This window comes from Schistocerca gregaria, chromosome 7 (genome assembly GCF_023897955.1).
Source record: "Schistocerca gregaria isolate iqSchGreg1 chromosome 7, iqSchGreg1.2, whole genome shotgun sequence".
Classification (NCBI taxonomy): domain Eukaryota; kingdom Metazoa; phylum Arthropoda; class Insecta; order Orthoptera; family Acrididae; genus Schistocerca; species Schistocerca gregaria.
In genome coordinates, this window is record NC_064926.1 from 463238486 (window position 1) to 463263589 (window position 25104).

The 25104-nt window shown below is 42.0% G+C and overlaps 2 protein-coding genes across 2 annotated transcripts in view; one reads left to right on the top strand and one right to left on the bottom strand.

Moving 5' to 3' along the window:
• LOC126282432 (neurogenic protein mastermind-like) overlaps positions 1 to 17383 on the bottom strand; it is a 456429-nt gene extending 439046 nt beyond the window's left edge. The window contains exons 1-2 of the mRNA XM_049982089.1: positions 17360 to 17383; positions 16704 to 17087 (exon numbers count right to left, since the gene is read on the bottom strand). Coding sequence (XP_049838046.1) covers positions 16704 to 17087; positions 17360 to 17383 — 408 coding nt within the window. The remainder of the gene's footprint in view (positions 1 to 16703; positions 17088 to 17359) is intronic.
• A 314-nt stretch (positions 17384 to 17697) lies between these two features.
• The window catches only part of LOC126282239 (heat shock protein 75 kDa, mitochondrial-like), a 266503-nt gene continuing 259096 nt past the window's right edge, over positions 17698 to 25104 (top strand). Inside the window, exons 1-2 of the mRNA XM_049981826.1 lie at positions 17698 to 17829; positions 18358 to 18483. Of these exons, the coding sequence (XP_049837783.1) occupies positions 17709 to 17829; positions 18358 to 18483 (247 nt within the window). The 5' untranslated portion in view covers positions 17698 to 17708. The remainder of the gene's footprint in view (positions 17830 to 18357; positions 18484 to 25104) is intronic.

The window sequence follows — 25104 nt, forward strand, 5'->3', positions numbered from 1 at the left end:
AGTACTAACAGCACCTTACCCCAAATCGCCAACTTTGTCAATTAACACGGCAGGTAGGATCTCGTGAGGCGCGGCAGCGGCCGGCTCGTGCCTGTACGCCTGGCATTTCCGGAGAATCAGAGTCTGGCCTGCGGCGAAGCTCTGCTCCCGCACAAGGCCACGTTTCCAACTCACAGAGTAAGTCCTGGTAGACCAGTGTTACCTGCAGCATTCTTCCAAAATACATACACTATTCATTCGCACAAATGAGCAGTTATCTAGACAATACAGACAGAGTACATCATGTGCAATGTGGTGTGCTGACCCATGAGTAATCTGTAAACATGCTGCAATTTCATTCAGTGTCACTCAGCGGTTTTCCTTCACTATAGCTTCAACTACTGCAATGCTCTATGGAGTCACAACTCGTTGTGCCTGACCATTTGCGAACTTCCTACTCCATTCGTAGACTTGCTACGGTGACAAACTTGTATCACCGTACTGAACCTTTAATTGTCGATGAATTTCAATAAGTTTCACACCTTCACTAAGAAAAAACGGAATAACAGAATGCTGTTCTTCGCTGGTGCAAGTCGCCAAGTGATACTGCGACGGTATGTGTGCATCTCCACTGTGCTGCCACCTACAGGCCATTCTGCACGCTATTTGTAGCACGCTTGCCAACTTACAGGATAACGGCGCGAAATTTCGCTTTGTTATTACAAATTTAAGGTTTTCATTTCACTCACCCTCGTACAATGATGACCAAAAAGATTACGATTACCTGCTTAACAGCGTGCTGGTCCGCCTAGGGAACGCAATAAAGTAGCGATTCTGTGCGACATGGATTTGAGAAGTCCTTAGAAGGTTTCTGGAGGCACTTAATGTTTATGTACAAGTCACGCAGTTTCCGTATATTATATGGCAGTTCTTTGTGCGTGCGGAACTGGCGACGAATAGCGTTCGAGATGTGTTCCATCCGGTTCAGATCAGGCGAAGCTGATGGTCAAGACATCAACGTGAGTTTACTATCATGGTCCTCAAACCATCCTGGCGTCATTGTGACCTGGTGACACGGACAGTTATCCTGCTGGAAGATGCCACCACCGTGGGAAAGACATCAGCCACGAAGGGTGCAAGTGGTGGGCAATAACGTTCACGTGGTCCACAGATGTCAGCGCTTCGATCACTACGACTGGTCCTCTGGACGCTCAGGGGGAATCCTCTGTGGTCTGCGTCGGTGCCGCGGTGGGTGTTTCCAGCAGCAGTTCGCCTGGATAACGGCGTAGCCGAGCACGATCCATCGGCCTGGTGTAACACAACATCTACATCTACGTGATTACTCTGCTATTAACCATCAAGTGCCTGCAGAGGGTTCAATCAACCACCTTCAAGCTGTCTCTCTACCGTTGCACTATCAAACGGCGCGCGGGAAAAAAAGATTAAATTTTTCTGTGGGAACCCTGATTTCTCTTATTTTATCATGATTATCATTTCTCCCTATGTGGGTGGGTGCCAACAGCATGTTTTCGCAATCGGAGGAGAAAACTGGTGACTGAAATTTCGTGAGAAGATCCCGTCCCAACGAAAAACGCCTATGTTTTAATGATTCCCACACCAATTGACGTATCATGTCTGTGACACTATCTCCCCTATTTCGCGATAATACAAAACGAACCGTCATTTTTTGCACTTTCTCGATGTCATCCGTCAGTCCCACCTGATGCAGATCCCACACCGCACAACAATACTCCAGAATAGCGTGGACAAGCATGGTGTAAGCAGTCTCTTTAGTAGACCTGTTGCTTCTTATAAGTGTTCTGCCAATGAATTGCAGTCTTTGGTTTGCTCTACCCTGAACATTATCTATTTGACTGTTCCAATTTAGGTTATTTGTAATTGTAATATCTATGTATTTAGTTGAATTTGCAGCCTTCAGATTTGTCTGGCTTACGGCGTAATCGAAATTTAGCGGATTTCTTTTAGTACTAATGTGAATAACTCCACACTTTTCTGTATTCAGGGTCAGTTGCCACTTTTCGCTCCATACAGATATCGTATCTAAATCATTTTGCAATTAGTTTTGGTCATCTGATAACTTTACAAGTCGGTAAATGACAGCATCATCTGCAAACAATCTAAGACGGTTACTCAGATTGTCTCCTATGTCGTTAATACAGATCATGAATAATAGAAGGCCTGTAACACTTCCTTGGGGAACGCCGGGTATTACTTCGAACTGAGGTTGTTCGCACACGATGCAGATGTCTATCGGAAGGTTGCAATGCCAGAAGATCCTGTGTTCTCGGAATCTTTTGCGGTGGTACGCTTCAATAAGATCTTCTCGGTTTACAAGCCGCATCCCTTCGAATGAAATACTCGAGCTTCAGATAGCTGTCTCTGCAATCGTCATCAAGTGCCAATGACGAAAGTCAACTCGTGAATAGCGTTACGAGGCCAAGCTTGCTGCTTTTCTTCACACTGTGGAGCAACGACTAGCAAGATAGGACGCGTGCTGGAGAGACATGGATGGGGACCACTGTTCCCGCCCGCGTCCACGGTAAGAGATACAGCCAGCGTAGGTTCTAGAGTCCGTGGCGTGTATGGTGTCCCTCGTGACTGTGGTAGCTTTTACACTGTTGCTGAGCACTCACGACGTTTTAAACAAAGGGAACTTGAGAAGTCGGACGTGGCTAAACGTTACCTAGAAAACGGGCACAAAATGCAATCGGAAAATAAGCGAGTTTTGGCACAAACATTATACTGGGAATGTGTTATAAAAGAAGTGGTCGAAATTAGAATAATCAGCAACATTTTTATCGGGGACCAGGCGTACACACTTAGTAGGTCATGGAGGCGGCTTTGGACAGTGAGTGAAAGCAAAGACGGTGGGAAGTGGGAGAGACAGTTTCAAACGTGGCGCCATGTGACACCACTCGGTCCCACGGCGGGGCGGAGTTGTCCAACTCGCCTTCCGCGCATTTTAACTCCAGAAGCTGCAATTGCTACTAGTGACGGCTTGTAAACGGAGAAGATTTTATTGAACCAGAAGACTGTACCGAAATGTCCCGATTGGTGCAGGAAATGGCAATTAATCCTAAACGTTAACAAAAGTAACACAGTGCGCATAAATAAGAGAAGGAATTATTAATTTTTAAATTACGCTACTGACGACAAATCATTGGATACAGAAACAATCAGAAAGTGTGTATGAGTAACCGTATTGAGCGACGTAAACTGCAACAAGGGGAAATTAACTGCAGCTGCCCGGCTGCGATTCACTGAAAAAATACTAGGGGAATGCAATTCATTCACGAAAGAAGCGGCTTACAAAACTCTGGTAGGACCGATTCTTGAATACTGCTCATCGGTCTGGGAATCTTAGTACGTTAGATTAATAAAAGGAACAGAAGTAGATCCAACAAAGAGGGATCGTTTAGTAAGCGCGAGAAGGTTACGGAGATACTGAACGGACTACAACGCCAGACGGGACAAGAGAGACGTTGTGTACCACAGAGAGGTTGAGTTGAAATTCCAAGAGCTGGCGTTCCAAGAATGAGCACGAAGAAATATCAAGGCAAATGACTGTAATGCATTTCCAACCAAAATCAGATTGCGAATACGCTGCACAGTGTCAGGAGTTGATGCAGTGCTCGGTATGCCACTGTAATGGCGAGCCGCCTTCACCAGGTAATCTGCCTGCCCGACTAGTTGCAGCCAACAGCCTCATCCCCCATACACTTTTATGCAAGTCGAAGGAATATTTCTATGTACCTCCTCGAATAGCAAATGTGTAGAACGAAAGCTGGAATTTTGAAAAAAAATCGCAGTTTTTTGGAGTGAGTCTCAAGAGTGACCGATATAGGGTTGCCAGGTCTAAAAATACAAAAGCCGAACGCGGCGTAATTTTTAGCCGCACATTTCGCTGTAAAAGCCGGCATACTTATTTTAAATACAAACAGTCAGCTGCGTATTCGCAGCCAGTTTCTTGGGACATCAACCTTAACCGCACTTAAACTGAAAAGCAATCAGTACAAAATTTGGCAATTACGGTAGCACATAATCCGCTATTCCGCAAATTCTACTTTGCCTCGCTCGCTCTGCACTCTGGTTATGGCATTGTGCGTTAGGCTCGTTCGGCTTACGAAGAAAAATACAGGATTCAGACATATCATTAGCAGTGTTTGGCGTATCTGTAAGTAGCCCTCAGTTGTAAACGAGGCAAACGGAAAAAAGTAAGTAAACATTATTATTTCAAAAGAAATCGCCGTAACAGTTAATGCAATTGTCCTACTGTGAGACAATACGACAGTGCCTTCACGAAAATATGTTTGTGGTTGCCTACGAACCATGGTTGAACCCAAGGGTGCACCTCTTTGTCCGAAGCAAATCGACGGCCACGAACGTCTCTGTTCAGGGCTCAAAAAATAAGGAAATCGCATGGCGAGAGGCCGGAACTGTGTGGAGGATCTGTATGGGCTTCCCAGCGAAACTTCTGCATCGGAGTCGAAACAATCTTGGCAACACGTGGGTCCGATCTCTCCACACGCGATTTCCTTATTTTAGGAGTCCCGAAGAAAGACGTTTGCTGCCGTAGATTTGCTTCGGGCGAAGAAGTGCACGCCTGGGTACAATCACGGCTCCGTAGGCAACCGCAAACTTTCTTCCATGGAGATACTGACCGTCTTGTCTCACACTGGGATACATTTGTTGACAGTTATGGCGATTAATCTTGGAATGACGAACACTTTATTTACATTTATCCACCTGTCTCATTTCTATCTGACTGCCCCTTATGGTGACTCTCCTACGAGTCGTCGACTGCATTTTTCTGGTGTTTCGGGAGATATTTGTAACTTTGTTTTTCCAGTGTGTAGTTGGAGTTAGCGCAAACAAATACTGCTCATCGAGTCTTTCATGTGACTCCCATTTCTGAAGAAAAGCGTTGCTTTCTTTCCCTTACGAACAAAATGGCTTGTAAAGCGGAATTTGACGCGTCCATTCGATTGAGTGGTCCCACATAAGCGTAGTGCGATGTATGCTTCATCTACATGTATTTACAGCGACAGTAAAACACGTAGAATAACTGGTACTCCACAAGCGCCAGGACAGCGCTTCTGCGTGGCGGTATTAGTCAGCGCGGGCATAGGTGGTGCTGCGTCGCTAGAGTCCTGTGCTTGTCATTCTTCACGTTTTGTTGTTCCTATTAACAGAGATTGATAAAAAGAAAAGCCGAACTGGACTAATTTAGGACCACTCAATCAAATGGACACGTAAAATATTGCTTTAAAAATCATTTTGCTCGAAACGGAAACAAACCAACGCTCCCGCCGAGACTGGGCGTCGCATAAAAGGACGCGATGATTAGTATTTGTTTTGGCCGACTCCAGTCGCACCTGCAAAAACTGAATTGTTAATATATGGCAAAAGACCAGAGGAAATGCGCCCGTCGACCATAGGACAGACATTCTTACTCCTCATACAAACTCCTCGCGCTTACGTAATTACCTTGGCACAGACCTTAGTTGTGCGTCTCTAATCATTGCTAAGAAGCGTAACAAAAACCGGAGAGGCCTGACTAATATACACAATCTAACATAAAAAACAACACATCACGAAAAAGTTATGAAAGTAAGTCGGAAACTGTTGTTCAACAGGTATCGATGGAAAATGCAAAACAGTAAAATTTGTCCGCCGATGGGTGAACGTGTGATGTTGCAGCACAGCTTCACCGCCAGGTGGCAAAGATATTAAACAGGGGACATATCGATACTAGGGGCGAAAGGTCTTTGTGAATTTCATTCTGTATACTCAGTTGGACAGTAACTACGCCTCGCAGACAGGCACGTGAACTATACACTCAGATGTCATCATTTGACGTGTAGCTGGACTCAAAGCAGTGGGTTGGAAGAAACGGCGAATCGTCCGACAGTTGAATAGAAGTGATGCTGCTATACAACTATGATGGCAGGAATGGGTGAATCATGGCCGAAGACAGCGTCAAGAAGGCAGCGGTCAGTCTAGAGAGACGACAGAACGTGAGGATCGAGCAGTCTTCAGACAGACACACGGAGCACCGGATACATCGTATCGTCGATTCGACGTGCAGCTACTGCTTCAATGACCACAAGGGCCGACAGCAGGACGCTGAGATCACGGCTCCTCTATGCCCAATTGCTGTGGAGTCGGGCACATTCGGCCTGGAATCTCACTGACTAGAGTAGAATTGTCTTCACTAATGAGTCCCGGTAAGAAAAGAGCCCCAATGACCAGCGAAGACGTGTGTGGAGACGCCCCAGACTGCGACGAGATACCAACCTGGATGTCGCGAGCCATATGGCCCGACAACCAAGAGTACTTGTCCGGGGTGTCATTTCGCTTCTTAGCAGGACCCCTTTGGTTGTCATCCGCGGCACTCTAACACCACAGCGGTACATCGACGGTATTCTACCTCCCGTTTTGTTGCCCTTCACAGTAAGCCATCCTGGGCTTACATTTCAGAAAGATAATGCCCATCCACACACGGCAAGAGTTTCTACTGCATATCTTCGTGCTTGTCAAATCCTGCCTTGGCTACCAAAGTCGCCGGATCTCTCCCCAACTGAGAATGTTTGGAGCATTATGGGCTGGGCCCTGCAACCATCTCGGGATTTTAACGACCTAACGCGCCATTGGGACAGAATCTGATCGCTATCCAACAACTCTGTCAATCAGTGGCAAGCCGAACAGCTGCTCGCATAAGGGCCATGGGTGGACTAAAGCGTTACTGACCGGCACCGGCTCAATTTGTGAAGCTCACTGTCTGGAACCAATCATCTGATTATTCTGAAATTGTAATCATTCGTATATCTGTACATGCACATCACACAACACCTACCGACATCCGTCCCATTCGGATAATTCCTTTGTGGCGTGTCTTTTGTGTGTGTGTGTATTTGGCAGGACATACCAGTAAAAAGCCGGACATGTCCGGTTACAGCCGAACGCCTAGCAACCCTGCGCCCACACCAAGTGGGACTAACAGCAGATACTGAACGTATACAACAATATGTCACAGGTTTGTTTCACTGACGAGCGAGTGTCATGGAAACGCTGATAATCTGATAAAGAAAGCAATCATCTCGCGAAAGCTTACTCAGAAAGCTTCCAGAACCAGTTTTAAATGATGGATCTACGCATATAGTAAAACCTCATAGGTACGGCAGGTACAGCGACCGCGCAGACGAGATGAGACTAACTACAGCGCGAACTGCAGCATTCAAGCATTCATTGTCTCTGCTCTGCATCGGGGACTGGAAAGGAAAGAAACCGTAACGTGCGGTGCAATGTTAACTACCTTCTGCCGTACGTTTCACAGCTCTGTCCTAGTTTATACGTAGGTGTAATAGGTAACTGTTTTAAAAGTGAACTGGGCCCGGTTGATTGGCTGGGAGTTAAGGGACTAAAAGTGACGTCCTCACTCCCTCGATCAAGAGGTAGTTCATCCAGAATTAGCGACGTCCGCCACAACTGCAACCGGGCAATGAAAGTCGGACCGGGTACACAGGTCAGAGCTAGATGTGTACTCATTCCGCTTTCAACCTGCCCATGCTTGCCTGTCACAGAGGCAGGGACGCTGCCGCACGTTGTAAGTAGATTGGGCAGGCTAAAGGAGTCTTGCTTGCCTGCCTGCCCGCCTTACCGCAGTACTGCGCTACCTAGCAGTTCAGTCTGTACGCTTTTATTGTAATGTTATCAGTAGGGTTCGGAAGTTGATGAAAAATCTTTATCAGAAGACGAGGCTCAACTAAATATGTACTGTCTGGGGGTCACTATCGGCCACATAATGGTGGATTTGATTTGTCCTTTTCTTCCTTATCGCAGTACTTCGGGCTGGATTGTTTGTTTTGATATAAACGGTTTTCTCTGCAACGTCACCCTCTTTCGACTAGTACTGGCAATTCTGAATTTTAACGGTCATAAGGTCACCGGTAATGTTTGTAATCTGTAGCAAGCAGAACCGTCTCTGAGAGAACGTTTTCACCTAAGAACCTGAAGACTTACATTATACTGCAACGGAAACTAAAGTAAGGTTTTAGAAATCTAGTGTCTGTAATCTTAGGTATGTCAGCCAAATATGACCCCAGTTATAACTGCAGGGCGTGTATTGCGAATTCGCTGAATTCATTCTAAGTGGTGCCAATAATTCAATCTAAATTCCCCAAATGCTTTGTAGCAAACACGAAATTCGTTTTTCATATTAGTTTAATCTAAAAAGCACATATCTGAAAGAAGAAGCTTCACTTTCATACTAAGTTTTCTTCACACTACGTTACATACGACCAGAATGCAGTTTTTAAAATCCACTGGACTATTTTTTCCTATTGGAACAGGGTTTGCTCAACATTCCCAAAGCTTATATACTGTAAAATGGCCTCAAGACCTTAGCACACATTCCACAGTTCTGTCAGCCACTGAGTCTTTGTCGTCGTTTAAAATATTAATGGAATGAGGAAACTATTGCCCGATTTGCAAATATATGTACATAATCTAGGTTCCCGAGTGAGAGTTTAGTAACTTTTTTATACAATTTGCACTGCGAGATACCTACCGATTTGCATGAAGCTGCCTCATAAACACACGAAAATTTTTCCCTGCTGGACTTGGGCTGTGTTTCGAGATTAATGTTTATTACCCAATTCCTTATTTCGTCTCAGTCTCCTGTAAGTTTTGTTTGTTCATTTCGGTGCTCCTACTCGTTGTGATAAATGAGCTGTAGTGAGACTACCTACGTATGCAAAATTATACCCGGTCAGCCACGTTGGATTGACAGCGCAAACTGCTGTCAGGTGCACAGCAAGGCTGAACGGCCAGCTTTAATCACTGTGGTTCAGTATACATGTACGCTTTTGTCTCCACTTTGACAGGTTGAGGGTTGAGCTGCTTTACTGGTTGCGGCGGAGTTAGGGGCAGGCAGGTTGGAAGCAGAATTTGTCCATCTCTGATTAGAACAGACGAGCAGTCTCTCAGGACAAATAAGATACGGCAAAGATACGTCACTGGTCAGCAGTGAGAAGAAGAAGCAGCCTTGTTTCGGACGCGGCGGTTTGGAGCTAAGGATAGGAGAGAGGAGGCTCTGTGTGCGGGACTCGTCACAAAGCGCATTGTCCTCAGGACAGCCGTGAGTCATGCATGCGGAATTTGACTGGCTAGCCAGCAGCAGGTGGCGAGGGCTTCATCCCGTCTACCAGCAGCTCTAATGTGTTTATTTTATACCTATCTGGCACTGGTTTCACAATTAAAGAGCCACGCAGGTATATCCGAAACAACTACGCCTGTATTTGTATTGTCTGCATATCTACAAAATGTCTATTCCGTAACCAGACACTTTCTATACATACACACTTACACGCATTTACACACGTTTGAAGATTTGATCGTTGCACCTCCACACCATCTGTGGCAAGGGAGCTCGACAGTCGTTTTAAGAGCCACAGTTTTAAATACACTAAACTCACCACTAAACAACTAGTCACCGTGAAAGCAGTGAGCTCAGTTAAAATACTATTATAGTTTAGTGTGTTATAAGGACGTATTTCAAAACTACAGGTGAAAAGTTAGCGACAAACTGATTAGGGCTGTCAGTTACGACCAAATATTAGTGTTGACATAGCCAGTCTTTCTGAATGAAATTGCTGAATACGTGTGGATGGGAATTATTGCAGGAATTTCGCTCGTGGGAGTAGACATCGTTCAAACCACGAGCTGTGTATGTTGATGTCCAGTCAGGACGCTCTTGACGACGCTGTGAGAGCCCTAACAACCCTTCCCCCCCCCCTCCCCCCCCCCCCCCCCCGCCACCTCCCAAACGTATGCTGTAGGCAGAAATATTGTGCTGCTGTGGGGACTCTTCTACCCCAGTTCAGCTGTTAATGAAGTGGTTTGTCCGCTGCGTGTCTCCGTCGATGGTAGGCGAACACAATGATGTCAACGTCCTCTTGTTCTCCGTAATCACAATAAGGCAGCTATCTGCACTCCATGACTGAGTTTCAGGGCTGTCATTTTTACGAGAAAGTGTTCGGAAAACTGTTTACTTCGTATATCTGTGGATTGTAAGGTGTACTTCACTATAACGATGCCCTCCTGCAACGCTAGATATTTTTCATTCACTCTACCATTTCTTTCTTAGTGTTTCTTTCAACTGAACTACGAAATCTAAGAACAGGATCTTATTGTACTCCTAACAGCTGACAGCAACCGATTCTTTCGCTAACTTGTCTGGCATGAAAGCCGCATGGCCTTTTACACATATAACTTTTCTGCAAGTACTCCACATTATGGATTATCTAATACACCAGGTTTCCTAAGGACCTTGTTTGAGGTGGTATCGAAGTACCTGTAGGGTTGTTACAGTCCGACAGTACAATAGTCTCAAGATCTACGTCTTAGGAAGTATACTTCAGCATCGAGAAAATTATTTTTCATTTTGGTATCATAATCGATGTAGGCCTACTGTTTACACTCCATTAACATGATCCTATAAGTTGTTATATCGTCGGGTGTTACCTATAACTTTAGAAGCTGTAAATGATACGGTTAAAATTACGCTTACACCACGGTATCTTTGTTAATGTTTCCTCCTCATTTTGAACCTCTTGATAATCCGAGACAAGAGGGAATGCCGTTCTTTAATCATCCAGTATCTATCTACCTGAATAATATTGTACAATAATGTCTCCGATGTGACCTTTTAAAATGGAGTGTTTAACCAAGAGTTTTGCAGTTATCAATCGATGAAGTTGATGCAATGGAAGATCCAGCGCTTCAAGTAGTAGAGAAATGCTCTTTACAAAAGATGCCGGAAAAGACCAGCACTGACGTCGACGCAGCGCTTGCGCTCTACCTGAAGGGCAATAAGTATTTTTGAGTGCACTGTTATAGTTCTTCTATAGTGTGGCGACTCCTTGAGCACATACCTCACTGGTAAAATAATAATAATTATAATGATACAGGGTGGGGTGGGGTGGGGGGGAGGGGGAGAGATCCTGGACCTTAAGATTACTGCCTTTGCCGACTACCTATTCTCGCTCCTCTTATGGCAACACTTGGCATATGGTTCCCTCTTCTCCAGCCTAATGTGAATGTAAAATGACTCGCCCCCACATAATTACTATTAATCGTACAAATGACCCACGGGACATGAAACTGGTATGTCGTGGCCTCACGATTGAGTCCACAGTTCTCGAGACTGACTCTGATAGCTTGGTGCTGTATTTTTGCAGGTGCATTAGGTGTTCTTAGGAAACCATTCCTCGATCTGAGACATAGGCGTGCTGGGTAATAACCGACTAAAGGCTCCACTGGCAACTGTTTCTCGGCCAATAACATGTCGTACCATGCCAGTTAAGCTTTGCAGCTCCTCCAGGGGTAACTCGTGCTGTCTGCTCGTGACAAAAGGGCGTGTCCATTGAGAGCCATTTCCGCCATTTTTACATGCAGGATACAGTGAATACTGGGCAGGTATATTCAGCTGTCGAGTATCACGGCGTGGAAAGTTTGGCATCGTTTTATCCCTATGTTATTTCAATCACCTTTAGCCCAATTTTATCTAAAACAAACACTTTATGCTTTATATTTGAGCATTAGTTCTTGTAGATAACGTTTCGGACAAAGATAACATCGAGGTATTTAATGCACCACAGCGTTCTCTAGCTGCGATACCGAGACAGGTGGCGCACTGGTTGACACACCGAACGACTGTTGCGATACGAGTGTCCAGATTTAGAACTTCAATGGTTTTGAGAAACCGCAGGCAAATGCATGTACTCTGTCTCCAACGACTTCGTCGTCAATGAGACATTATACCCAACTTTCCCCCCCCCCCCCCCCCCTCTAGATGTGATGTTTTTCAGGCCTTATGTTGGCGCAAGAGATGATGACTTCGTCCTTCAAGACAACTAACGGCCATGTTGGATACGTCTCGTAGACTACTATAGTTATGAACAGCAAAATGAGTGAACGGAATAGCTGGCTCAGTGTTTCGGCTTCAGTTTCACAGAACATATTTGGAAATGCGCAAGGGAAGGAGGTGTGGCGCAGAATGCAGACCCTTCAGCATTAGGAGTAGCTAACAGAACAGCATTCATCTCATATTGAGGTTACAGTCACCATCTTTGACAGCAGTCCACATCGGGCTGTGTATTGCTTTGCTCATAGGTGTCATCAGGATCTGAAACATATATAGTCATGGGAAAAGCATTTATACACTGCTGCTCACGTAGAATAACTTTATTTATTAGAACTAAAGAGCACAACCAGAGATTTTATTTGGGAAACTAACATTATGGAATTTCCTCCATAATATGTACGTACAAAAAGGATTAACGAAATTCGCCTTCTGCAAAAAATGTATAAAAATGCTGTGTCAGCTGCTTTCACACAGTGGGGAAAAATGCATTTATACATACAAAGAAAATTACAATGTACATAAATAAAATGAAAATGCTAATACTTTTAAAGATCCCTCTTCTATGTATTACTTCTGTTAACCTTTTTGGGAGGGAATAAACCTTTTCTAGTCTCTGAGGCAATATTTTGCTATTGTTGTTGTAGACATTGTTTCACAGCACTCTTACTTCATATTTCATGTTTTTTGAGCATTCTTTCAAGCATATTATGCTGGAAACTTGAGAACATAGGGAGTATGGTACATCAACCACAGATGACTAATTACCGCTGTAAGCTTAGGGTCACCGTCTTGTTGAATGTAGTAATCTGTGTCTGAACCCACACTATCAACACTTTTTGTAGATTTTTCTTCAGGATATTTAAATAATGAAATAAAAACATGATGCCCATCAGCAGATATAGCCATACATCCCCATACCATAATTCCTCCACCACCGTACTTTACTGAGGGTTGAATATGTTTGGGATCCAACTCAGTATCTGGTTGTCTCACACTAAAATTATGCCATCATTTACAAATATGTTAAATATACTTTCATCTGTGAACAGTACCTTGTCCTAGAAACTTGTGTTCTTGCCTATATGCTCTCGAGCAAATTCAAGTCTCAAGTTCTTGATCTTCTTGTTGGTGCATGGTTTTCTTCTAGGTGCGCTAGCTCCGTAACCTGCACTTACTGAAAATATAGCGAACAGCCCTTGGTGTCATTTCCTTCCTGAACTAATCATTCACATTCGCACATAACGCAGAAGCTGTCAAACTAGGATCTTTTATGACCATCCTTGTTAACATATTTCGACGTCTTTGTGTTAGCTCCTGTGGTTGACCTCTTCTTTCGCTATTAATGCGAGTATTTCTCTAAAACGTGATCTTATCGGGCTCCACAGTTGCGTCGCTTCTTCCAATAATATCAGGTGTTTCTGAAAATTAATTTCCCTTGTCATATTGGGAAATAACTATTTGCCTATCCTTTACAGTTGCTTCCTTCCCTTTGTGGCCGTTTTTGCTGTTGCATGACATTCACAGCGTATCAGAACCAACCTGCACACGGAAGGATTTACTTGCTGCTAGTGGTTCATTAGTAGTTTTTATGTTTACATTTCTAGTAGTGTATGAATACTTTTCTCCCACTATGTGACGATAGCTGGTAAAGAATTTTTGATTCCTTTTTGCAGAAGGCTAATTTAGTTAATTCTTTTATATGAGCAGATTAGGAAAGAAATCCCATACTGTTAATGCACTAATTAATACGTATATCTGGTTGCAGTCTTTAGGTCCGACAAATGAAGCTGTTCTACATGAACAACAGTGTATGAATACTTTTTTCCATGAGTGTATTTTGTAAGTTTCAAACTGATCCTATGAGAGGACATAAAATCCTTTGTGTGGTAATGTGTTTTTATACATTTCAAGTGCTCTTGGCAATGTCTAGGAGTCAGGCTAGGCAATTTCCTACCACCAGAACTATTATCGGCAGCACTAAATAAAGCTTTCAGTTTGGGAATACGAAGAAGGGATACATGTCGCTAGAAAATTCCTCAGCTACATTCGGTTGTGGGCGCCCTCCTGTTGTTCGCACCTACAGCAGATAAACTTCAATAACAAATAGAAGATCTTAACTGAACATCTTGGAAAGTGGTTATGGGAAGTTAAAATGTGGACGCACAGAGCATTATGGTATACACGAGGAAGATAGCGCAACACTCCCATACATCATCAGAGTTGTGAAGTATACGTGAACAACTCTGGTAACGGATGAAGCGTCGGAGCACCGGTTTAGACTTAAACTATATGACATGAGAATTCTGGCACGGTCTCTACATGTGTTGTGCATAGCCACTGGTCTGAAATAACATGGAGGTAAGTGGAAAAATACAAACTGAAAAACGTACGGGCCATTCGCGGATTACGAAAATATACCAAAGTGTATATAGTTGCATGGTTACTGGGTATTTAGCTACGCAGGAAATTACACACGAAATGGGAACATAAGAACATAATTTGACACATATTTGGGTGAAAATAATATAATGTATATATAATCTGTTCCTACCCTCATTGATTTCTATTGGTAATTTGTGGCAAAGCATCTTTACAGTGCTTCACACTGTCTGGTATCTAACTTCATGCGGAAGATCTAATAAAGAAATGAAACCGCTCGGTGACATTTCGCACACATGCGAATAAAATTTGTGCGTCTTTTACTCGACAATACGACAATTCGCGGAATCGGCCGATATTTACCATGGATTTGGTCCTTCGGGGGGGGGGGGGGGCAGTTTCCTCGTTTCTTTTACATGTATCTACCCACTTGATTTATGAAACGTAAGTACTTTTCCCTAATAAGCCACTGCGTGAACGGCGGCGTATTCGCGGAAATAGCATAAATACAGGTAGCTACGTGGTAACACATTTGTTAAAAAACGTAGACGCCATGCGGGAAAGACAGCTGACTGAAGATACTTTAAGTGACAGGGAGACTGGGTTTCTGTAAAAGGTTCATGATGCTGTGAAACAAGACATTTGAGTCCCACAAAAACCAAGAATAAGAACAGCAACAGAAAACGTCAGATCCAATAATCAAACAGCTGTGATTTCCTAAATATATTTCCGAGCTACGTGAAGTGAATATCACAATCGATTGGTTGATAAGGTCCACATATGTTTGCCCTCGACACGCATTTAACCCTTTGTCACAGAACAGTTCAAACAAAAACAAGAACTTCATTAATAAACCTGAATGACGTCCACACGGAGAAGCTAGTAAAGCAATAGACGCTCGACATTAGCTGCAGTCTTTATGATGAGCCATCCGATTAAATTATTATGCATCGTCGTCACACCTAAAGTTTCTGACAGAGGGTTGCCTTTAAACAGTGTACATTCTGCGAACACCAAAGCACTGTCGCACAGAAGTGCTGACGGAGCCGTCAGTTCACTGGCACGCAAATCATGCTCCGAGAGAAACGCTCTTTCTTGTTGCTGCTCTGTTTCTACTTTCTCTGGAGGAGTTCGCACAGGAAAATACTTTGGAACACATTGTCTAATGACGAATGGAGATTCATTCAAAACTAAGGAAGTTTCAATTTCGCCTCATGTTATGACTTATGTTTACAAGCACCTGACATTTGCTGTGGTAGTCACATTGACGAAATTTAACTATGGATCAAGGAACGACGCTCCAAAGTAAACTATTTGCTGCAGATTTTATATGACAAGTGTACAAAGTAAACGAAGTCATCATTTCGTAAAAATTATGTTTCATTCCATAATATTATACTCGAGAGTTTTGTCTCTGTCTGGTTCTACGGATAAAGCAGTTTCAACAGTTCACAAATACGGACTTAATTGTGGCAGCATACAGATAGCTCGAGGAAACAAGCTTGTTGGGAGAGTCACTGAAAAGTCACACTAGATGATAGTGAAAAACGCTTTGTAACTGGCACCAAGAGAGCCGTAGAAAACACACAACTAAAATGTTTTCTCTGTAGCCATTACCTAATTCTCACATCTACTTCATTTTGCCCATGAGTATGTCAAATATACGTTCGCACATAACCATTTCGTAATTCAATTACTCGGGTATACAGGTGATACAGGTACAGCACTGCATCTTTTTCAATACATTGTTAACGACGAAAACAAAAGCGGCAGCATGATGATAAAAACCACTACTTGTATACCACACAAACAATCGTAAGTTTCCTATGCAACATCGCTTAACACACAACGCAGTTTAATGACATTGGTCGTCTTCTACAAATCACTGAATTTTCCCTGTTGATGCGTCTCATGAAAAAGAGTGACGACTGTATCGACGCTTGTTACATTATACTAGCGAACTGTTCCAAAAATATGTCATAATGAATAACAGATCTCCGTACTGACGAACTTAATGTCAGCAGCCTTTTCTTTTCTTCTTTTAGAAAAAAAGTGGGGGGGGGGGGGGGGTGCTGTCTAATAATCTCAACAGAAGAACTCTTGGATGAAATCCAAACCCACTTCTTTTAATGGACAACATAAATGAATGAGCATAAGCATTCGCATCATATCGATGGCTTCCCAAAGATTACTAAATTCCAGCAACAGAAACCTGTTGCTATGGATACGCGGTACAACAACAAATACAGAAAAAACATGGCGCGAAACGGATTTGAGATGCTTCCTGGCCTAAGGCAATACAGTATCATCATTTATGGAATCACAATAGTTAATAAACTATGCATAGCAATAAGTTTGTGAAAGGCTGCGAGAAGAGAATGAAACAACTGCAACTTACCGTGTGCAAACTGTTCTGCAGGCCCATGTCTTGTTTCTTCTCGGTCTTCTTTGCAGCTCGTTTAGTTTTTGTTTCCAGAAACCGTTGTTTCAGTATAAGTGTCTCCTGCATATTCTGCTCAACAACACCATTGAAACACTGATCGAATCGCGGCACGCAGTCGTTTTGTCTACGCCGATAATTCTCTATGCGTCTCCTTAACCTGTCAAACACAGCCTGCCTCTTTGGAGTTGGCACTTCACCCATGACGTTAGTTGTTGTTCCTGTGCCGCCTCCGCCACCCCCTAGAATACCTGGGGGTGGCGGGACGCCAGGCACTGGGGGCTTCCGGGAACCAAGCCCCGTGTCCACGCAGCCGCCCACGCCGTGATCCAGGACGCCTGTCTCGCAGACACACAGGCCTAAAGGGTATGCCAGCTTGTCACTTCATACCCTCACCATAGTAAGCACAATCACGCCTACTGCCATCCGGCGTTTACGCTACTTTTGAACACGCTCACCCTGGTTACCAAGCACCGTCACAACGCTTGTCTCAGCCACAGCACTGTCACTGTTTCGCACTTCTTATTTATCCACCACCACAACACAACAGGTTGTTGCCGCATAACCTCACCACGCGACCCACACGTTTCGACATGTCAGCGACGTTTGCTTACTGGAACAGGTTTAGCTTCCAGCATCCTAGCAGTGATGCCATGTTAGACTATATTTGCGACACCTTTCACATTTGTTACAATTACTGACACGAAAGATACATCACACGGACATTTCTTGATACTGTGACGTACGACAACCTTTATCTCGGAGCTGCGCGATAACATATACGCCAGCGTTCCGCACAATTATCTTTGGGGTCCACATGCGTACGAGGATATTCGTACTTAACCGGCGCGTGGGTTAAAACGAGATACTCAACAGCTCTCTTGTCGTAGCTGCACACAAGTGGCGCGCGTCATTGGCGGCATCTGCTGACTAAACAGCCGACTGCTAGTCACGTGGTACAAAATGGCTGCTTCCATACGGCTGCAGCGTGTAGTGAAACTTGGAAATTTAATTTTGCAGAACGAAGTACATTTTTTACGCCATGAAGCGGCTAGGACATGTGTTTTAAAACGAAGAATATGTGGTAGGTTTACAAACTTATTACTTTTGATACCAAAATACTTCTTGCTGTTTAAAGCAAATCGTGTTGCCGGTTCACACAATGTGGAATGCTTGGATTGCAGTTGTGTTTATTGTTTAGTATTTACTGACATTTTGTTGACAGTTCTTCAACTCTTTGATTTGAGTACGTAAGATAATCGTGTTCGTATTTGCACAGGCTTCAACATTAAAGAATAAATTGCATTGTTTTTTTAGTGACGTTTGTATAGCAATGTTTACTTCTAATGGTGTGCGTAAATTCCTTCTCTGTTTTGAGAAATTATCTGTGTCAGCCTTTCCTACCATTTTCGCAATCGCTCAGTGGTTCGTGCTTCAGTCATTTCACTAAAAGACATGTACACAATAAAAGATCAGTGGAAATGTTTGGATATGATTCTCTCTCTTTCTCTCTCTCTCTCTCTCTCTCTCTCTCTCTCTCTCTCTCATTACACGTCGTGGAATACGTTTCTGCTCTGTAACATCGTGTTAAATGATTTCTTGTTTTCTTTAGGTCGTGCAGTAGAGTCCTGTGTAGGTGCCACGACGCAGTTGAGGTTATACAGCACAAAAACTGAAACTGCGTCAGGTGATTCGACAGATTATCATACAGTCATCAAAGATACCGAGAAAGTAACAGGTAAGCCTATGTTTTAGTTAAACTAATATTGTCATTGTCGTAATTTGTTTCACAATTGAAAAAAAGAAACACCTAGTTCACTCGATTTTCATTTCAGTGTTTCTGTAATGGCTTTCCACTTGAAGGAGCTAAATATATGTTAACCTAAGGAACTAAATTTTCTTGTGACACTAAAGTTACATTTGTATTTAAGTGACATTGTACTGAATGTTTGCCATTTGAATAGCCAGAATTGCAAAATAACAAACATCACTTCTGCAAACACTTTCCAGTTTTGTTTATATTTTTTTATGACATTAACACAAATCAGAATATTGAAATTTATTTCCTACTCCTTGCAATTTTACAGCAAACTTGCTCCATAACCCAATCAGATAACAGCCTTAGGGATGCAAAAGTTGCTCTACAGTTCATCTCACATGACAGATTTAAGTTGGTCATTTATAATAAATTTTCAACCTCCCAAGTAAAAGTTTTATCTCTTATTTTTTGTAGTTTAAAATACAGAACATTTTGATGTTTACCTGTAAATAAGCATGGGAAGGCGTTTCCTCAGAGAAGTACTTAAATAGTAGAGGTTTTAAATGTTATTGATTCTCTTGTATTCATTTCTTATACTAATTGTCTTGCTATGATAAAAAACATTAGTTGTTTTACAGAAATAATTAATTTTCTCTACTGAAATTTGGCTACACAGGAGTAACTTCAGTCTATTTGTACATAAAACTGCATTTGTCTGAACTGATTAGTTGAAATATGCGCATAACTGCAAACATGTGCACTCCCCCTCCCTCCCTCCCCCACCTCCTCTTTCTCCCCCCCCCCCCCCTTTCCCGCTCTCTCTTTCTTCCCATCAAATTTACATTTTTTGGCTTTGCCAACACTCAGCCGATTGTTGTCATTCCAGCTTAACCCATACGTTGGGCTACTGTACAGAATCAGTCTGCCATCACTAGTAACATAATTGGGAAGGAAAGGGTGCTCTGTGACACTGCAGACCTTACATACTATACAATAAATTTGGCAGTTCCTTTGTTGCAAGAAGACAGTCAAGCAAATGTGGTTAATTTTTTTTCTGAAGTTTTTCTTATCATTCACAACAGCATTAAATTAACTTTGACAGTGTCCTAATGCTTGTGCAGCCGTGTGATTTGATGCTTTTTGTGGCACAGTCACATTAGGTAAAGGATAATGTAGGTAGAATTTATTTTGTATGTGATTGCTATTATTCTGTTGAAATTCTGAATATAAAATATACGGAAGTGCATGATTTTTTTTCAGATAAATATATTCTCTGGATTACTATTTGTGAATTAGATATTTGTATAATGTTTCAAGAAAAGTGAGACTTGTTCTTAGCAAAATTGCTTGCTGTTACTAGGTGTTGCGATCCTCATCTAAAAACGTATAATAATTGTCTATGTATATCACTGTACACTTCTTTTGCTGTTCCAGTATTGTGCAGCACTTTTTAGGAATAGGTGTTCTGTTATAAGTAGGTAAAAAATGAGAATGATAGCACACACTTAAACCAAGGCCCAAAACTAGATATCTGTTATTGTGTGAGAATTATGCCCAATAACAGAAGTGAAAGGAATGGTTAAGAATACATTGCAACCTGTCAGCTTTGACCAATTATTTGTCAGCAAACAATGGCTTCACCTGCCAGGGACACAATGACCACTGTCATATTTAGGTAAAACAGTGACAGGGCATGCACAATTTGGTTCACTTCATGTTTAGCTGTGGTACCAAGTGGTGCTTTTAATCCCCTCACATGTTGCCACCAGAGTAGTGGTGGTGGTGCTAGATATTTCATAATATTACTCGTTAATAAACACAAACAATACTGTCTTCTGCAATAGGACCATCAGAATGGCACACGACATGGAGGACCATGGTTTTCCCTGCCACTAGGGATATTTACTAACTGAGTTTTAGTTAAATGATGTGTGATGGAAGCCCCACTAGAAAACATGTGTGACAGTGAAGTTTGAGACAGTCCTAGAGTTGTACTCGGACAGTCTAATCACTGTATCGAATGCATTGAAAAAAAGCATAAAATCCGTCTTTGAGTCCCAGTTTGACACACATTTTTGTTAGTCATGATATATTCATTATATTAGAGTTGCACAATTTTTACGTGTACTCCACTGATGTAATGGTAAAAGTTACTCCATGGATCCACATTTTTCATAGATTATGTGTGTAATGTGCATCAAAATACTCAGAAGGAACTTGTCCATAATTTCATATGGTCTTCCTCAATGATCCTTGCAGTTTTAGTTTTTATAATGAAAGTGCATTAAATACAGGACAGATGTGGACATTAGGCTATGCTACAGGTCGACCTGTTACCACAACCTTTATTTGATGTTCACTTTCAGGAGCTTTGCATACTTCCAACTAAATTGCCACCTCCACCCTAGCCTAGACATGAGCCTATGCTACAGGTAACTCTTGTCACCATAGCAGAGATTTGAGGGGAAGTCTGTAATCACACTAATTAATATAATTATGTGTCAGTAAATCAAATCATATTGTTAAAAACATGAATATATCAGTCTACATTGGGATACAGGGGTTTTCAATGGGACTGTAAATGCAAATAAATATGCACAATATGTAAGGTAGAGAAGATTGTCATGACATATTAATTGACTTTGGCACATTACAACCAAACAACATCCAGCCTAAACTAGACCTCGAGCTTCACTACAGATAAGCCGGTCACTGCAGACTATATTTCAAGAATCTGTGCCAATGGTAACGTCACTGTTCAGAGCAGAATCATGAGCTTCACTACTTCGCAGATAAAGAGTAAAGGGATAAATAACTTTGCAGCCATTTAATTGAAGTCAACTAATTTAGTTTCCATTGTATTCGACCATGTTTTTGCATGTAAATGACTCTATACCACACTTTACCATGGATATAAGAACTAATAAACATTGCATCAGCTGACAGTGTGTTGGAATGTTTGGTGAAAGTATAGTTGCAAAGTGAGGCTTCTGATGTAATTTCTTCCATTTTTGTTCCACCTTGTAATTCTGCACATTACTACATGGATAAAAGTAATAATTATACTGCTTTCCAAATCCCAATTTGAGAGTATTTATTGAATACCAGGGGAAAGAAATTTAGAGGCTAGTGTGGAAAATAGGGTGGGATGCAGAATTTGAAAAACTGAAAGGCACATAGTGGTAGTCCTAACCACATGGCATTCATTTTGTTTTTAGCTATACTCACCAACAGTACTTTTAATTATATATGAATGTTGGTGCTCATTGGGAGTAACCCTTAACCTGAAAAAACTCAGAAATGTGCGTAACTAGAAACATTTGGGCTCTTAGACCTCATAATGTTTTTATCACATAATTCCACATTAGTTGACAAAAATTATGTAAACTGTCAATTAACTCATAACTTAGTTTAATACTATTCAGCACACATAAAGGCTTTGTTATTTACATTAGTTAAAACAAACTTGGAATATTGTAAGTGCAGTCATTTGGTATTAATATTCAAATGGTTGTTAATATTGTTACACCATTCACAATATTTGTGAAAAGTTGCAGAATATGTAAATGAAGGAAATAATCAAGTAAAATGAAGATATTCAAACAATGGGAACTCCTGCCTGGAATATCAATAATACTAGAAAGAGAATGGATTGCTACTTCCAGTAAAGATGATCCGTTGAGTTGCAGTCATGTAACAGTCTTTTGTTGTGCATTTCTGCAACTAAAGGGGTCCTCTTTATGGTGAATAGCAATCTGCACTTTTCCTAGTATTTTTAACTGAAGATATTAAATCACAGCACTTTTACACAGTAGAAGCACATGCTTCTGTTATGTTTCAGGTAAATTAGTTGACCACATTTGGTTCACTTGTTCACTGGTTTCCTTTTCTTGGACCCAGAACAGTTCATACACGTCTTCCTTTCACTCTATCACTTGGTACGCTAACATGTCATCATGAAATAAATTAAATAAATTCTCCCATATTTGTGATTCTGATGGCCTTTGCCCCAAATTCAGTCTTTGGCTGTTAGTCCAGGTGTTCTTCCATTCAAAATGTTACACTAAGGTGTTTTTCTTGCTCTAACTGGCTGACAGTGTTCCCACGTTAAATTATTTTGGCCATAAGAGTGCTGTGTTTGCTGTGAGGAATTATTTGTGGTACAGATCACATCAGTCACTTCTTCCAATAAAGTATTTTCTTCACTAGTATCATTTTCTGTTTCATAGTCATCATCAACTACCACAAAATCAATCTCAGCATCAAAATCATGAAAAATGTTGTAGTCAGTGGGAAAGGGGCTCCTTTATGGAAGCATAGGTTCATAAACCACAGCTGCTCATTACAAATTAAACAAGTGAACTGTATACTTTATTGAGCACGTACACTCTTTTTCTATATATCTCTGTTGTAACTATCTGTTGCAAAATCAATAACACAGGTACTCTTATTGATAGCTGCCATGATCTTTTGTGTGTACTGTGACAACAAATGCCAGGAAAACGAACATATACACTCACTGGACAGCTGATTTAACCTTATTCATCAATTCTGAATTGATACAAGCAAAATAAATATTTCTGCTTACTGTGAAGACCTCATGGTCTCTACAGTTTCCTATGCCGTTACGGACAACAAGGTATCTGCTGTTTCCTGATAAATCAGGAAATCTGTTTCTCCATAGTACTACAAAGAGCTGGGATACACAACTTCCAGCACACTTTGTGGTCTCTTTCAGTTCTTTATGGCAATTTGATTGGAATGAATTAATTTTCTGTGGCTTCAGCAGGAACTGATAAGTTTTGTGCAATATCATCATTACACCCTACTATACAGGGCACTCGGATGTTGCATTGTGTTTCCTCACATACTAGCAATACAAAAATGTCTGTCACAAAATTTCGTCCTGTGCATAATTCCGGCAGTAAATGGACATTAAAGATTGGCAATCTGGAAACATTGTAATCACATGTAGGTAGTGGTAACTACCTTTGTCAGCATATAGAAGTAGTGCTGTGCAGTTGATAGCATTTTGGGTTAGCATGCAGGAGGTCGAAAGTTCTGTCTGTTCTGAGTAGAGCACTTTTTTTTTTTGCCAAATATAGTGTGCATGGTACATTATCACAGCAACTACTCTGGGTCTTCTACAAAACATTTGCACTGCCCCCCCAGTGGACCCATTGATTAGTACCAACTATTACTCTTGCCACATTCAGGTCCATTACATTTCCATAGTGCCTTATGTCATCAGTAGGGCTGGAAAACTCTGTTATCATTTGCATGTACTATCACTGTGGAACCACTAGTTAAGGTTTTCACTACTGAGTTTAATAAGCACAATCTGTTTTGTAATTATCTCCATGCATTACTATTATTATTATTATTATTATTATTATTATTGTATTAAATCAATGGAAATATGGAAACACCACATCCATTATCATTATGGAAACAGTGTAATTAGAAAACAAACGTTTAACAATTATTGAATTGTGCGGAACAAAAGCTGGAAGAGAGATGATGTGCATTAGTCAGAACAGCTCGCTGCGACTAATGACATAGAATACTGTACGCACTGTTCACCAGACAGGGACTAGTTGCTAGTGGAGTAATACGCCCATGGCAGACCCCATGTACATTCATACACATATTGTATTTTCTTCTTGTGTTATGCTAAAACAGTGTGACTTCGTGTGGCGTACACAAACGATGAATATATGGATATGCTTCTGGTCCTTGGTGCATCTGATAACAGGAGTGGTGTTGCCACTTGTAAATGTGCTGCTAGGTATCCTGGTTGACATTATCTAGATAACAATGTGTTTTGTCATCTGGAGGTTTGCCATTGGGATATAGGGTCCTCTGCTTCCACCATAGCACGGCAGAGGTCGTCCACGGACTCACTGTACTCCACCTGCGGAGGAAGCTGTTCTGGAGGTCATGCACCAAGAACCCCAGTGAAGTACACATAGCGTAGCAAGGCAGCTGCATGTCTCACAATGCACAGTCATTAACATGCTGCACAAGCATGGGCAGTAGCCCTATCAATTGTTCTTTAGAGCAACACCTGCATCCGGCAGACTGCCATCTGCGGATGCAATTCTATGAATGGTTACAACAACAGCAACAACAGCCAGCGATGACTTCATAGGCACCGTAATATGGTCGGTAAAAGCAGCATTCACTTGTTAGTGTTTTCAATATGCAACATGCCCACTGTTGGTGTGATGTTAACATGCACATCACCTGCAATTGTGTATATCGTGTTCACTTTGGCATCGACATCTGGGCCTGAGTATTGGGAGGCAGGAGTTTTGGTCCCTACTTGATGCATGATCAGTTGACTGCACAAAGGTCTCATGCATTCCTCTGGAACTATTTTCCTGACAAATTGGAAGATGTTCCACTTCATACTCGGCTATGGTTCCAGCATGATAGTGCTCTTCCACATATTGGTATTAAAGTGCCTTTGTATTTAGGCAGTACATTTCCAGAAATATGACTTGGGCATGGAGGTCCAGTTGTATGGCCCCTGCGTTCACCTGACCTAAATTATCTGGATGTCTTCTCATGAGGACACTTGAAGGAGTACATGTATTC